The following is a 17449-nucleotide window of genomic DNA, read 5'->3' on the forward strand; positions in this document are numbered from 1 at the left end:
TACACTGAACCCAAAGTGTAAGATGAAGCAAATGACCTAATCTCTTGAAGGTCAAGTTATAAATTATTCTTATGATGAAGCAGGATGCATATGGTCCATGAGCAAAATCTCAACTGAAGGCTTCTTCATGAAGGCACATAGATGGTCTTGGCTGCATCTCAAAGCAGGTTTGGGGTGTTTTACAGCAGCTACACCAGGACTAATTTAAGTGTCATCAGTTTTCTAGAGCCAAATTTTGTAGTGAATTCTTAGTGGTTCCCAAAACCCACCACAGGATAGTCACAGCATTCATGCTTGTCATGGCATGGTCTCATTACTAACTGCAGGAGCCCAGGAAGGGTAAGTGTGGAGGTCAAACATGGGTACAATCCAGGTAAACATGCCAAGCATCACCACAGCAACACCCACAATATTAACGCCAAGTCCAGCTTTAACCTTGAATACGAAAGAGCATGAATGTCAGTCTCAAAAACAAACAAACAAAAAAACCCCAAAACAACCTATGGGAGAATTGGAATACTGTTGAAGAAGGCATATGTCAGATTTACATGCATCCTAAATGATTAGTATCAATGATTGGTTTCATAAGACAAGGGGTCCTTCCATTCATGTCAAAAAAGAATCTATTCCCAACTAAATGCCATTTAGGTTGAGAGTCTCAGAGAGGTTCCTCTTAGGAATATACTGAAGTCATTCTGATTAGAGAAAAATCCTTTTAAAAATCTGCCATTTCACGTCAAATCAGGATTTGAGTTTTGCGGTTGCGTATTTCAGTGAAAATAAGGTTCAGGTCACTATATGAAAACTGAATCCTTCATATTCACTCCATATTATTTTTAGTTTAGCCTTCAGGATTCTCTTATTGAGATTTAATACCTCTTCTATTCATCATTCTTAAGAGTTCCCATTTTTCTAGGTCTGACGTCATTATTCTGGTGGCACTAAACAATCTCAAATTGCTTTCTAGCTATTAAGACAGAGGTTGGCAAACTACTGCCCATAAACTGTTTTTGTAAATAAAGTTTTGCGGGACCACAATCCTGCCCATTTGTTTACATGTTGTTGTTGGCTGCTTTCATGATTCAGTAGTTGTGACAGAGACCATATAGCCCACAGAGTCTCAAATATTGACTCTCTGGCTCTTTACAGAGAAAGCTTGCTTATCTCTGCACTCTCTGTGTTAAAACATGGAGCCCCAAGGCAAAAGAAACATTATAGAGGCCTCCTGTTCTGTCCATCCAAGCCTCTCATTTATTTTAGAAACCTGTTTTTTTTTTAACATTCACATACCTAGCACACTGTTTATATTGTATATTATGCTCATTTTCTTTACCCAAAGGAGATTATACGACTTCTGCATAGAGGCATTTCCAGAATTCTTACATTACAGGGGTTTAGGGACAGCAGTCTGTCTGGAAGAAAAGAACCTGGGGCTTAACTTGGAACTGCATTTGCACAGCAAACTCACTGAATTGCCTTTAGTTATAGTCTTGCTTGGTTTGTTTCGGAAGCTGGTGATCAAGATTGAGAGAAGAGCAGGATATTCTCAAGCTAGTCCTTCTCTGCCACTACTTTTGTAATTGGCAAAATGTGCACGTTTTGTCACTTAAATTTTCTCTTATTGCTTGCTTGTGCTAATTTCATTTCATTTCATTTCGTTTTATTTCAGGTGCCACTATTAGAATCAGAACAAGAAAGATGACTTTTCATCAGTCAAGCACTGAGCCCAACATCTTATTCAGAGCAAATGTCGGTTTTGTAAATATTCATGATAGTAAACCACAGTGCTTGATTGCTGAATTTCATTAACCCTTTTGCCTAGGTCAAGTTGGGTCCTGATCTTGACATGTAAGCTTAAGCCTTTGTGTTGAGCATATTCTTTGCTCTCTTCCTCTGCCAGCATATTACTGATGCATTCAATATCTCTGTATTTGTGACTGTAAATATTAATGGCATGTTTGCTTCTGGTTGTCACTCTTAAAAACAGTTCTATGGCCAGTATCACTCTTAAAAACAATTCTATGGCCAGTCATGCGCTCACCTTCAGAAGCAGTACTCAGGCTATGCATTTCCTAGCAGTTGACTAGCGTATAAAAGGATAGACAACCCAAGATATCACAAAATAATGTCTATTGGTCTTGATAGCATTCTTTCAGCTCACTCACCATGTCAGTGACTTTTAGATGGCCATATGAAAAGACAATAGCATTGGGTGGATTTGCTACTGGTAGGAGGAATGCAAATGAAGTACACAGAGTAGAAGGTAACAAAATATAAAGAGGGTTGACTTGAATGGCTTCAGCCTGTTGGAAAAGATAAAAAGGAGTCTAAGTAAAATTTTGAGATAGGCATCAAAATGAGCAAAATTATTATAATAAACTTTCCCAGAAGCAGATTGAAATATAAAGACATAAAATTATGTATACATAAATGCAGTTATAACTAGAAGAATACTTTTTAGAAAACGTATCTTCCTCTTATCATTGTTTATATGGTGATTGGCGTCCATTTAAGCATTATAGCTCAGTTCATTTAGAAAATAAAGTATCATTTATTCCAGAAACAAAATTAAAACAGCAGCTGTTTATTACTGATCTAGTGCTAAGTACTGTGCTAAGTGTATATATATATATATATATATGTATGTTATATATATAAGATATATGTAAAATTTAACATATATAATGTATAACATAATAATGCGTATATTTATATACATAATTTAAATTTCACTACGACCTTAAAAGATCATAACTGTAGTCCCAAATAGCAGATGAAGAAACTGAGGTCCATAAACGTTAAAGTAACTGATCCAAACACATAGGTGGCAAGCAGTAGAGCTTACATAGTTCTCAGGTCCCTCTGGCTCCAAAGCTTCTCATCATTCCATTAACTTTACTACCTCTGTGACATATGTAATTTAAAATTTTCTTAGGGATCATCACAGAAGAGTTACTACTATTCTTAATTTATCACATGATTTTTTAACTGCTCCATGTTGAGAAATAAAAAACAGAAAAAACCCAAAATTGTATTTTACCAACATAACCTGCCTACATTTCTTTTCTAATTTGAAGCAGCTCAAGAATGCCAACATCTGCCCCTTGAGCTGGTAGCAGAACAGTTCCAGAAGGGCAATCCTTCTTCATCCAAAGTGCTTTCCTTTCACCAAACTCATCTGTCCCAATAAGAAAAACATTTTATTTGAAGCTGTTTCTTGTAATTGCCAGCTAGTGATGGAGAGGAAGAGAGACAGTCTTTCCCTCTCTCTCCTTGCAAATCTGCTTCTTACTTATCTTTTTAAATTCTTCCCTGGGCCGTAGAGAACTGCATCTGAGACATTTAAGCTTGAAGCCTGAAGTGTAAACATAGCTTTTTATTCCCTTGCAAATCACTTATATGAAGCACTTCTCAAAAATTCAAGACATCTTCTGGAGGGAGAGGTATTAGTGTTAGAGATCTAAATACTAAAGTTGCCAGGAAGCACTGAATCCCAAAGTCTTCTAGAGCTGGAAAGGATCTGGGCTGACCCTCCCGTTTATCTGCAAATGAAAAATATGGGCAGAAAGAAGGTAGAGGGTTCACTTAAGATCATGCTGCTTGAACATGGAAGAAAAGAGTTCTCCTGAGTTGAGGTCTCCTAAGAAAGCATGAATGCAAATACGGACAACTCTATAAGTTACCTACAGGGGGACCATTTCAGGACCCAAGTGATTCCACACTGCAATATGAGAACGCACAAAGTAGAACACTGTTCTTTCAATGAATAGTGTAAATAGGATAAATGAGATACTCACCAATGGAGATAGTATTGGAAGAAGGAGGGTAATGGTAGCTGGATTGCTGGCTACCTCTGTTAGAGATGTGACAAGCAAAGAAGATATCAGAATTATTAGCCAAACTGGTAATGAACCTAGAGGAGATAATTTATTTCCTATCCATTCAGATAGTCCTGACTCCTAAAAAAACAAATTTGCGATATTTAGTATTCATTAATAAGTCATTTAATCAGACATTTAAATATATTAAAAAGCATTATTTGATCTAAGAACTCAGTTTCTAAAGTATAATTTTAATCTTTCATGTTTTTCTGTGGTTTGTTAGATCTAGGTGGGTTTGACATGGAAAAGTTCTCAATTATTCTCATTTTAATATACCAACATTTAATATACCAAACTTTAGGAAGTTTGAGTTGTCTTCCCACATCTTTTCAATTAAATTTTAATTATATCTAATTAATATATGTGGGTATAACAAGCCATGTAGTACTATAGGGCTTTAAGAAAAGAGCAGCCTTTCTGGTCTACCACTGTCCACATTTGTGTTCCCCAGAGGCAACAACTTTCATCCATATTAGCTATTTATAACCATGTTTATGTGTTGATAGCTATTTTACAAAATTCTACTTTTTCATATTTCTAAATTTTCAAATGTAGACATTATTTACTGATTTCCTAATACGTGCATAAGAATTCAGCTAACACCTTCCACCATACATAGAATTCAGCTTTCTAACACCTTCCACCATACATATATTTCCTGTCCCCACCCTCCATTCCCTTACACTCATATGTCAACATTTTTAATTAAATCAGTATTTAAAGTTTGCCATTATGATTATATGGATATCATTCACAACTGAGCCACTTAGTGTACTGTGATTGCTTTCACTTTTTTGTTTTACTTTTTGTTTGTTTGTTTTTCCAGGAAATAATTTCCCTATTCTTTTGTTTCTTAGTGTTCTAACTATCTATCACTACTTCTCCAGTACACTCTCCAGTAAAAATGGAAAACTCCTCACAGGTAGATAAAAATTTCAGGTAATTGTCCTTTTTCATTTTCCCTAATGGAGGTGTCAATTTTGTAGTATTCCCTTCTCCTGCTCCATGGGGACTAGTTGCTCTTTAGATCTACTTTACTGTTATAAAGAGACTTCTCTTCACTAGCATACTATGGATTCCCTTCACCTCTCTCTGATGTGGGAATCCTTTCTTGTTAACTTCTTTGTGTTGGTGGGCCACAGGACCACATCTTCTGTAGCTTCCTGTTGATTGGTGCATGGGAAGTAAATTTTTTTAGTCTCTGCATGTCTGAAAACCTCTTTCTTTTCTTTTCACATTGCTTTGATATTTAGCTTTTGTAGAATTCTAGACCTGAAAAAATTACCACTCCAAATAATTATTGCTCCACTTTCTGTGGCTTCCAGTTGGGTTCTTTAGAAGCCGGATAATGTTCTGATCTTGGATTCATTGTACATAATACAGAAAAATTTGCCACAGTCAAATTAATAGTCAGATGGAAGGGGAAATCCTCCCATTTGTGAGATTTCAGTGAGCTGCTGCATGTGTGAATCTGTATGCTCATGACAAAGTAGGATGGGCATCAGAAATGCTCTAATTACAAGCAGTATACCCTCAGATCAGAAGTTGACAAAAACATCGCCAGATGTGATAGCCAGATATTATGTATATTATTTGCAGTTCTGACTTACTTTTTTGTTTGTTTTGGGGTTTTATTTTTTATTTTTTTATTTTTATTATTATTAATTTTTTGGCCACACTGCGACGCATGTGGGATCTTAGTTTCCTGACCAGGGATGGAACCCATGCCCCCTGCAGTGGAAGCTCAGAGTCCCAAACACTGGACCACCAGGGAATTCCCTGGGTTTTGTTTTTTAGATGGAAAAAGACTATTTACCATTTAAATCACATTGGCACGAATTCATCTTTAAATATATTTTAAGAATGGATTTTATCTACATCTGATTAGATACAGCTGGAAAAGATTACACCACATATTGTCCCTCGTCTCTGGAAGCCACTAGGATCATATCGAAATCCTACATGAGGTGGTTTGGTACTGGGTTCTCAGTAGCTCTGTCCAGAATCTCTAAGTCCTTGGTTCTGTGAAATTTCTTGTGTTATTTTTTGGAAATGGCCTTCTATTTCTATTTTCTTTCTTCTTTTTTTCCCCTTCTCTTTCTGAAGCTATTATTGATAGCTGTTGGATTGATACTCTGATTTTCTTATCGTTTTTTAATAATATTATTTTCTCTTCATCTTTTTGTTCTATTTTCTGAGATAAGTTCAAACTTCAATTTCTAACCCTGCTACTGAATTTAAAAATTCCTGTTGTTCTATTTCTTATTTTCAGTGGCTCTTTCTTATTTTCTGTCTAGTCCGTTAAAAAAAAAATTACATTCTGGTTGGGGGTGGTGGTGGTGGGATGAATAGGGAGATTGGGATTGACATATATATACCAATATGCATAAAATAGATAACTAATAAGAACCCTCTGTATAAAAAAATTAAATTAAATTTTAAAAATAGTTTCCAATGCATCCCCTGTGGAAATAAAATAGCCTATGTTGACAGAATTTTTCCAAAAAAAAAAATTACGTTCTGTTTTACTTTTGTGACTTCAATGTTTCTGATATCTCTTTGAGGCATCAATGAAAAAATTTGAAAGTTTTCTTTTACTTTGTACATTTTCCTTGTCTTTTTGGTATTCTTTCTCTTTTTGCTTATTTTTTGTTACTGGTTGTTGTATCAGAGGCTTTCCCAACTGTCTGTTGATCCTGGACTACCTATTTATGTTTAAAAGGGAGGCGATAAAATCACGATTGGAAGCTCTTTGTGTCTAAGTGAAGATTGTTGAGAGGAAGACGTTACTATAGGTGACTGAACTGTAAGCCAGTGTCTCAATGATTCGATTTTTTTACAGAGTAAATCTAAATTTTCTACCAGGGAGGAGAGAGGGCAGTTGTCTCTCTGTTCAGGGCTGGAGGGAGTGTCTGGAGGCTCATACCTCCTTACACACTTTTTAAACAATCTTCCATTTTTAGTGCTGGTTTTTCCTCTAGCTTTCAGTTAATCTGCTGCTTCCAATTCCTAAACCCTTCCAGAATCTTATGGATGCATGTTTGTTTCTTTTTGGCTCTTTTTTTTTTTTTTTTTGCAGGCCGTAGATTGAATCTTTTTCTACTTCTTTACTCTACAAAGTCATTGATCCCTCATATATCTTCTTCTATCTTATAAATTTTATCAGTATCTCTTGTATGTTATTTTTCCTGCCATTTATTCTTTGCCTTTAGAGATTGATACTTTTTTGTTGTGCTATTTCCATTTTAGTGGAGACCTGAGTCAAAGTGTTAAGTCCTCCATATTTAACTTAATAGAAAAATTTGGAGGAATGTGTGAAAATGGGAGAGGAGGAGTTGTTCACTGATAAGATTTTGAAGGTGACTATCAGTTCGTGAGAGTTCAGTCATGTTGAACCAAAATCAAGGGGCATTTAAGAGAGAGGAAATAGCAATGAGGTGAATGCTTTAGGAGCTGCAATCTCACAGTTCCCGACTAGAAAGGTTATCTAGTTCGAGGCATTTGCCAAACTAGTTACAGTTTGGAACAAAATTTTAAAAAAGTAACTGTCTCCAAATCTTTGTAAAACCAGTTTCTAGTGGAATAGTTGTCCACAGCTATATTTTTGAATCTCATGGCTTCAAGCTGACCACTCAGAAATAGGGTGATTTGGGGTATCCCACAGAAACCTGATTCTTTGTACTAGGATTTTCACCGCAGAGTCCCTCCATGGTTTCCCTCATTCTTCCAGTGAGAGAGCCTAGTGCATCAGACTAAGTCCACACCTTTTCATTTCCTTCGATTTTGCTATTCTAGGGTCTGGCCAGTGCTTTTAAAACCACTTTGAGTGACAGATATTCTGGGAAGGAGAGATGAACAAATTCACGTCAATGCTAGAATTGCTGATTCTGATTTCCTCACAATTCAAATTAGCAGACATAGGAATAGAAGTTATTTATTCTGAGAAACCTGATCTCGTTACTACTGAGCTAGTAGAAAAGTGTATTTGTCTTCTATTTCTGTCATTTATATTTGAACAGTCTATGAGGCAAGCCAAATCTAGACCTAAAATGACATTGTAAGGGGCACTCAGAACTGAGACAATTTCTAAGACTTTCATCTATTACTAAATTGCTGAAAACTCAGTATCCAAATATCATACAGAAGAACTGACAATAAAGTCAGAAGTAAAAACCAGTCTTCCCTTAGCTTGTCAAGAATAGAACAGAACAGATAGTTATTTGTCTTGAAAAGTATAAAAATATAACTTTTCAGAAACTGAAGGGCTTGACATTATATCTCTCTCACCATCGTTTTTACTTTGATGACTGAATGAGGAAATGGAATGTCCATGAGTTTTGAGTGTTTCACAGAAGGCTACTAAGTCCCAAATAATTAGTTAAAGAGGAGAGGATTTTCATGGAATTTTTGGAGAAGATACTTTTCTTCTAGCAACCCTATAACGACCAGGGCAATTTCAAGGGACAAAGGCTTCCCCAGACTTCTACTTTATATCAACTGCGTAGATGACAGGCCAAAGAAATAGCCAACTTTATTTCTCATGGTGGTTTTGTTTCTTCCTACAATTAGACATAATACAATATTAAACATGGCTATGTGAAATTCTTTCTGGACTTCATTGAATAAGCATGTATTAAGTACCTTTAATGTATTTAATATGTAATAAATAATGTAATAAAGTACGATTGTTTCTCATTCTTCTTTGGCAACATTAGGACCATGATATACTGCAGAGACATCTGAGAGCTACTTAAATTCATCATGAAATAAGGTGAAGGTATAAACAAAAAAAAATATGTATATATGATTTTTATATAAGATATTTTTCTTACTAAGCTGGTCTTCTAATATTATTTCATGGATTACGAATTCTAATTTTCTTTTTTTCTTTTGATATGCTGGGACATCATAAACAATGATGTTTTCTGCTTATAAAAATTCTTGAACTCTGAACTTACCTCATCTGTGTGGTACAGTTACTGCATGGCTACTGAAATCTGCATCATTACAATGAAAGGATGAAGTCGAGCATTCCAAAAGCTTGACTGTCTTTGCATTCTTCTTTCGAACAGTCTAGTTAATTGCTAACTATCTTAGACACAGAGTATTACCTCACAGCCATCTGCCAAGGCAAACCCTCCACCAACAAGAATGGCTATATCCCAGGGCATGAATGACTGGAATTCTTTCCAAGTAATCAGTGGAGAGTAATCAAAAGCAACTGAAAAACAAAAGTCCTACAGTTACACATTGCTTAAAATATGACAATATGACATTGCTTATTATCCTAAATAGCCATCTCACAAGAAGTTTTTAATATTCTTGTATTGTTCTTAGACAGGAAACTTGATCTGGACTTTGGGTAATTTCCACCTGGCCTAGGTAGAACATTATACTATTAAAAAAAATCCATAACTTGTAAAAATCCTTTCTATTTTATTATAGAATAAATTTAGATAAATAACACTGTTATATATAATACTATTCATTCATTCATTTATTCATTCATTCCACTAACATCTTTGCCTACTATAAGTCACAAGTGCATTGGGCTATACTGTCCTTTGCTATGTGAAATGTCTGTAATACACCATTGGTTCAACAGCATCAGTGGAACATTATAATTATTATTCACTCATATCTATTTGAATCTTTTATTGTTTTTTCAAATCATGAGGATGGTCATGATAGATTCACCAGAATTTCTGTTTAAAATAATTCAAAGTTCAGATTTTAGAATTTATGTATTATTCATGAGACCCTTAAAATGCTCATAAAGCAATAATCATAAGGATTTCTCTTGTTATTTGGGTCCTGATAGCTCCACTGATTTGCTTAGAAATAACATCATCCACAAACACATTATGCCCATGTAACATTTGTGTGTAACAGTCAAGCTTTTACATGGTGAGGTTTTAAGGTTACTAATAAGTCCCCTTCCTGTCTCCTTATCCCAAACCTAAACCAAACCTACCCTCACTGTTGATGGAAGTTTTGCTATTTCCTGCTTGAATTAAAGCCATATATCCTGTCAAAATGTAAACATCTCTGAATGTCCCTCTCATCTAAAACTGAATATTTTATATCTTATTTGGCATTTAAAAACCTAGTGTGAATGAGTTTATCAGGGAGAAGAGGAGCTGAAGAATGAGAAGGGAGAGGACGGTGGGTAGGGCGAGGCTCTTTCTGAGAAGGGGACTCAGATGCGGGAAGCAGAGGAGTTAAGCCAAGCAGAGCACTTGCCACTGCAAGGCCTTAGGGCTTTGACTGCAATGGTCAGAGTCCTCAGGGTCTCACAGGAATCATTGCTGTATATTACAACACCTCCTTATAACACATTTGAGATATTCTAGTCTCAAGTGAAGAACAAAAGGCATGTATTTCTACACTATACTGTTTACATATATCATGTCCTGGAAATATGACCCATTTAGTCATTTATCTATTCTGACTCAAGGAGGCAGGTGGGCCAACCCAACTGCATGACTCCCAGTTCCATCCCAGCAGATAAATAAAAAATAAAATAAAATAAAAATAAATAAAGGATGAATGAAAAACCAACAAAAACCTACAACTCTGCTAGGCCATTTCCAAACAATTTTAAACCATTTTCCCATATTGACAACATACGAATCTGACTACCCAAAATATGCTGTGCTAGTGTAAAGCACAGGCATGGATGGATCCTATGTTTAAGAAGTGTGTGTGTGTTGGGGACAGGATGGGTATACGCACATAAACACACACACTTTCTTGTCTATGTGTTATAAAGACAATGAATGCTCCCACTGAATGTGGCTTCTTTCAACTCTGACACTACGTTATGGCTAAGTGTGGGGTTGATTTGCATTTTCTCCAAGGCTACTTATGAGGCTGTAAATACTCTTTCCCTTGAAACTTCTCACCTTCTTAGATCCTCAGTATTTATTACCAAGGACTCATCTTGAAGTATGACTTCCAAGTTCTTTTTCCTATGTTTGCCAGTAGTAAGATTAATTCCGATATGACCAGGGAAGTGGGTACATGGCAGACCAAATAGTATCACCCATAGCAGAATCCTAAATAACCATGGTGCATAAGGAAATCTAGCTTCTGCAAAGTAAGATAATCCTTCGTATAAGGAGAGGATGTGTGCTGTCTGAATAGGGGTTGCAGTGTATAAACAGGAGATGTAAGCCAGGGGCTGTGTCCATGTCCATTCCTTCTGTTGTACGTGTTAACTGAAACCAAGGGAATTTTATATTTTTGCTCTTCTGTCAAATTCATTCAGAATTATAAATAATACTCAACCAGTTTCTCCTGTAGGTATAGTTTTGGTCAATCTCTTAGCTGGGATAAGAAAGAACAGGAGTCCTACAAGTAAGGCAACAGTTGAATCTGTAGCAAAACCGGGGTACCTGAAAAAAAGACATGTGTGTGCATTAAAAAATGCCATCAAGAATTTGTATGAACTAAGCACCAACTGATTACACTGATAGCATACAAGTAGAAGTGGTGGTATTGGTAATTTATTCTGGATAATCTGCTCTAAAATCTATAATTCCCAACTAAATATGTAACTTAGTGGGACTGAAAATCTCAGATCACATTCCCATTGTTTTCATATATATCTCCTTATTTTCAAAACCATGTATACATATGTTGATATACTAGGCCAAGAGTTCACTTTTAGGTAAAGCTGACAGATCTGTTAAATAACTTCTTTGAATTATTTCTTTAATTTTATTGGCAAAGCATTGAGGTTGAAACAATAGGCCAAATCCTGTATAACTGATTTATAAAAGGCTACTATTGAATTGTGGCACAGCATGGATGTTTTAAGTGTCCTTTAAAACTCTTCTGTAAATTGTGAAAAGGAATTGATCTGTTTTTCTAAGATATAACATCTGCTTCTGTGTTTATAGGCCCTGGCCATATCATACAAATGAAATCACCCATTTAATGCTTTGCACCCTGTGAAACTCAATCAAGGATATTAATTATTAGAATGGCTTTGAGGTATTCATAAATGATCACTGAACAAATTAAGAGTTATTCAGGAACATATGGGGTCTTAGAACCACCAGGCCATTCCAGCAAGTAAAACAGGTTCCCAGAAGCCCCAACAGTTAAGAAGTACCTGGAGACCAGATATGAATGAAACAGGCATAAATAATTGGAAGTCAGTTTAAAAGTTAGCATATTAACTAGTGAATCTTCGTAGTCTGAAAAGAAGTATGTACACCCTAAAAATTATTTTGCTACCTTGTAAATCAGCAATGCATACATAGTATAGAGGCTCTTTATTCCTGTAATTTATTTGAACAATTTACATAATCAAGGAAATGCATTATTTTATTCAATCTGACAATTTTATAAAGCAGTCTGTTTTCCCCCAATACAGATTTTCTTTATTTCATTGTGGAGTAAAAAGCTGCCTTGGTGTAATTTATTCAACAAACTTAACCCATATTTATTATTTTATTGTTCCTTATTTCTCTTATTTCAGTTATAATTTTGGTTGAATTTTTGCCAAATTAGGTCAGGCATCATGTAATCTGATTTTGCTTTATGTGAAAAGACATAATTGAATTCCTTCCAGGTTCAAACAGATGGAATGAAAACATGAGGTGGTAGCTATAAATCTAGATTTATCATTCTATCTTTAGAAACTAAATGCCTAAAACCTCTACATTACAAATGTATTCTACAGAATATATACTTTAAATAAAATCAAGCCATAAATACAGAAATAACTGCTTTTTAAAAGACTTTTTAAACTACTATCATTTTATTTATTATTAGCTTATTTTATTTTGGTTTATTATAAACTAAGGTTGTCTCAGTATTACAAAATATTAAAATATTTTAAATATATTTTAAAATATTAACCTTATGCAAATTTTATTTGCCTTGGCAATTTATACATCTAATTGCCAGTTAGATATATATCTTCAAATCCCTTCCTCTTTCAAAGCTTTGTTTCTTTTCTTATTGTTTTCTCTCAGAATTCTAGATATCATGAGCACCTCCCCAAAGCAAGTATGCCTTGTTTTCCTGCTACCAAAAAAAAAAAACCATCTGAATTACATTTTCCTCCCATAAGGAGTAGAAATCTGATTATATTGAATTTCCTATTGGGATTTCTGCCTGGTTTTTCTTACCCATTGTCTGATTTCATTTGGTTTTTACATACTGGTGTTTAGAGAAGACTCTCCCTCTCTAGAATGATAGGAGTGGGATTTTTAAAAGGAGGAAGAATTATTTTTTCTGTTGGTCTAGGTCCTATTCCAAAACTATGAAGTTCGAATCAAACTATTAAATAATAGTTTGCTTTGAATAGCTTGCTTTGAATGATTGGATACTGCCTTTTGTTTTGACTTCTTGAGATGAAACGTTTTTGTCCTAATGGAAATAAAAAGTTTATAAAGCTGCAGCTGATCCTTTGAAACATGTACCACACTGCATTGCTGCACTTGTGTGCTCACTAGGAATTGGGACGCCGACTTGGCAGCTTTAAAAAAGTGTTGGCAATGCCTACATAAGCAGAAGGCTCTGATGCAAGAATTTCTTCATTCCATGTGGGCAGAATAGATCTGACTCAAATGTTTTTGGTTTCTACCCCCACTACATGGATTTTTGCTGGGGGATGTGAGACAGGAAGTTCAAATCAGAGATCTGCTGAATTTAGGATCCAGAGGACTTCAGTGAAAGACAGATTTGGGAATGTGAATCTCAAAACCAGAGTATTTATATTGACATGTAGGATGGTCTTTAATTTAGAAAATTATGCTACAATCTTCCCCCTCACTTCACATGACTCAGCAATGTCTGCTGGGATATTAGACACTGAGAGATAAAATTAACTCTGACCCAGCTTTTAACATCAGTTTGTAAACTCAGTCTTATTGCTTACTCAGGAATTCCTTATTTATAAAATAGGGGCAGGGATGGATGTATAGCGAACTAATACAAAAATGGACATCAATAGAGGAAAAGACAAAATATGAACCAAATAAATAACCCTCCATAGAATTAAAAAAATTAAGCCAGCAAAAATCACAGAATATGAATTCATATCAGGTTACTAAGAAGCATTGAGTGGCATTGAGTTCACATAATAAACATTTATATTGCACTTCCTGTGGGGAGAAGCGCAGCACTATTCTAATTAGCGCCATTTTACAGATGGAGAAACTGAGAGGTAAGTGACTTGCCCAAAGTAAGTGGAAGAGCCAGGAATGGAACCCAAGCAATGTGGCTCCAAGGTCTATACTCCTGACCATTTTAAAACATGGCTTTCCTGCAAATCATATTTCTAATTTTGTAAAGATGAAAATAGCCTTGTCTGAAGGAGACTTATCTTTAGTTACAGGGTAGTTTGGTTACCTTGTTTGCTGCCTTACCCTAGAATTCACTCCTTATCTTTTTTTTTTTCCTGAAAAGATAAGAATTAAAAATATCTTATACAGTTTTTCAGAGTTATAGGAACCACTTAGGAGAAAAGCTGAGTATAAAACAGGAAGGGCTGACAAACATAACATGTAATGCTTACTCTGAAAAAAGCACGGACCAACCAGACACAAACCCAGGATCTCGGGTGAACCATAGCAGGGCCATTACAATGAAGAGGACTAAGGTCACAATTTCTTGATACCTGTGGGAAAATTCCAATCCTTTCATTTATTTTTCTCAGTCAGGACATTTGTAGAAACTCCCTGAACTATTGTCAGAAGTAGTCTTAGCAGAACACTAAGCACTGTAAAAACCTGATGTATCAAGTATTTAAGAGAATCTGCAGTTAGAAAGGGGCTTTACTCCTCTGTGGGCCTTTCAGCTTCTTGTCCTTCCACCTGGTAAGTTTTAGTTAGACAAGGTATATATTTTATCATGTTGAGTTATATTCACAAAGGTTAGAACATTCAGGGCCCTTATCAAGTGTAATAAATACACTAATTGTGCACATATTTGCCTTTAAACAAATACTTGCAGTATAAGCAGCATCTCTCTGTGTTTGCTTGCTTGTGTGTGTGTGTGTGTGTATGTAACTTACCTTATTGGTCCAAGTTTTTGGTATTCTTGTTTAATAACCTCATTACAAGCTTTTTGTTTGGCTGTTGCGCTTTTGCCACACTGTGCCATCTCCTTAAAGCTGAAAAGAATAATTAAGCCTGTTAAGCAAAGAATTCTCCCTTTATAGAAGATACTTGTGTCAAAGCGTCAGAAAATACAAATCTCCCCGCTAATAACAAAAAGCTGTGCTTTTTGCCTATACCCCTATCTCCTTCTTTGAATTTCTTCTCCCCTTTTTTCTGTTTTTCCCTGGTTTGCTTAATTTTCAATGCTTAACTTTCATTCCGTATCTTCCATGACATCATCCACTGATCTCTTCCAAGTCCTTTTGCACCACTGGAATTTTGCCATGTACCACTCATCTCTAATTTAATACTTCATTATATACCTGATTATTATATATTTTAATATATTTCTTAAGTATCTTTATTGTTAATTTTCACACATGTATAAGTTTTATCTCACCAGTGGGGAAACAAATTATTAGCAGGCAGGGGCAGTATCATGGATTTTTTTTTGGTCCAGTATCTCTATACACTGACATACACGGTAAATACTTGATTCATTCACTCAGTACCTCCGTCAAATTTATGAGATAGTTGGTTGCTAGATCCATCAATTTTCACAAAATATGCTAAACTCCAGTTATACACTAGGGCACAGAAGTCACATACACCGAAGGTGAACAGAGTTCAAACTAGGTCTATTCTCAGAACTAAAACCAATTCTATTAGGTTTTTTTTTTTTGAGTTTCTTTACTCCTTATGTCCTAATAGCATCAACCAGCTAATTTTCCAATTTACTTCTAATAGTAACTGTCAGTCTCTATTTCTTTTAGTTGCTTGTTTTAGTGACCCCTTTCTCCTGTGACTAATTTTCCTATCCTGAAGTCCAGGGTCTTCAAAACCTTGAACAGTTTTTTGTGAAGTGCTGCTCTAAACCTTGATTTAAAAAAAAAAAATCCCTCCAGAGGAAGAAACAAATGGGAAAATGGCCAGATTCTTATGGATTATCTCTTGGAATGTGTATGAGTAGCTCAGTTAGATTATATGTTGGTATAGAAAGGACTTCCGGGTATATATCTAAAGACATTGACATCTAGTTCTTGAAGAGATATCTGCATTCAGATATCCATTGCAGCATTATTCACAACAGCCAAAATATGGAAACAACTCAAATGTCCATGGATGGACAAACGGATAAAGAAAAAGTGGTGGTATATACATACAATGGAATATTATTTACTGATAAAAAGGAATAAAGCACTGATACATGCTACAATATGGATGGACCTGGAAGACATGATGCTGAATGAAATAAGTCAGACACACAAAAACAAATACTGCATGATCTCACTTATATGTGGAATCTAAAACAGTTAAACACATAGAAGTAGAGAGTAAAATGGTGATTGCCAGGGGCTGGGGTAAGGGGAAAAGGGCGAGGTGTTGGCCAAAGGGTACAAAGTTTCAGTTATGCAAAATAAGTAAGTTCTGGAGATCTCTGTACAAAATAAAGCCTATGAAGAACAATGCTGATATTATATACTTAAAAATTTGCTAAGAGGGTAGATCTTATATGAAGGGCTTTTACTACAAAAGGAAAAATGAAAAAAAAACCCAAAAAAGCAAAGGAGGTAGGAGGAAACTTTTGGAAGTGATGGATAAGTTTATGGCATTGATATTGATGATGGTTTCATGGGTGTATGTTTATCTCCAAACACAGTAAGTTTTGTGTACATTTAATATCTACAGCTCTTTGTATGTCAATCATACCTCAATAAAGCAGTTTTTTTAAAAAAGAAATCAGGGACATTTTCTTCTGTAAAATTGCTGGCGTAAACATTGATATTTTGGGGAGGGCAGCTATCACACGAAGACACATTTCATTTATTTATTCTTCTGTAACTCTGCTACTCAGATTTGTTTGGACTATTACTCCCTGTGAAAGATCAGAGTTTCCTCAATTCGTAAGTCATCCATCCTACATATTCATAATCACCCTCATGCACACACAACCCCCAGGGAACATGATTGGTTGTTGTGTTTAAGATCAATGAGGTAATACTTAATTTTTATAGCCTCAATTCAATTATGACTAGTGCCAGTCTTGAAGTTTTTCCCTTTGTCACAATATAAATCCTACCATTAAAAAAGAAACTGATCCATGGACTGCCTTGAGAACCATCTGTAGAATTAAAAAGTAGAGTTAAAGAAAAAGATGAGTCTCCTTAGAAACTGTTTTCTACCCAGTAGACTGCATATGTATTTTGTCACTTTGGTTGGGGATAATCAATAGTTAAGTCAAAAGCCATACTGGCTTTGCTACAAATGAAGGTTAATGCCTTCACAAAGGAACTGATGAAGCATATGACAATGCATCTACCTCTCCTTCTAAATAACTTATGTGGCACTGATAGATGAGCTTCACTTCCCGAGTAGGTTGGGGTCATTTATGATGGGTGAGTTAACTGTGTTAACAGCCAACACGCTAATCAGAATGTATGGTGGCCTGCC

General features: G+C 35.4%; 1 protein-coding gene across 1 annotated transcript in view; it reads right to left on the reverse strand.

Moving 5' to 3' along the window:
- Positions 1-297: 297 nt before the first annotated feature.
- The window catches only part of SLC13A1 (solute carrier family 13 member 1), a 76791-nt gene continuing 59639 nt past the window's right edge, over positions 298-17449 (reverse strand). Inside the window, exons 9-15 of the mRNA XM_060108343.1 lie at positions 14914-15012; positions 14416-14517; positions 11172-11278; positions 8993-9102; positions 3798-3959; positions 2166-2303; positions 298-435 (exon numbers count right to left, since the gene is read on the reverse strand). Coding sequence (XP_059964326.1) covers positions 298-435; positions 2166-2303; positions 3798-3959; positions 8993-9102; positions 11172-11278; positions 14416-14517; positions 14914-15012 — 856 coding nt within the window. The remainder of the gene's footprint in view (positions 436-2165; positions 2304-3797; positions 3960-8992; positions 9103-11171; positions 11279-14415; positions 14518-14913; positions 15013-17449) is intronic.

The sequence above is a fragment of the Mesoplodon densirostris genome, chromosome 9 (genome assembly GCF_025265405.1).
Source record: "Mesoplodon densirostris isolate mMesDen1 chromosome 9, mMesDen1 primary haplotype, whole genome shotgun sequence".
NCBI lineage: Eukaryota > Metazoa > Chordata > Mammalia > Artiodactyla > Ziphiidae > Mesoplodon > Mesoplodon densirostris.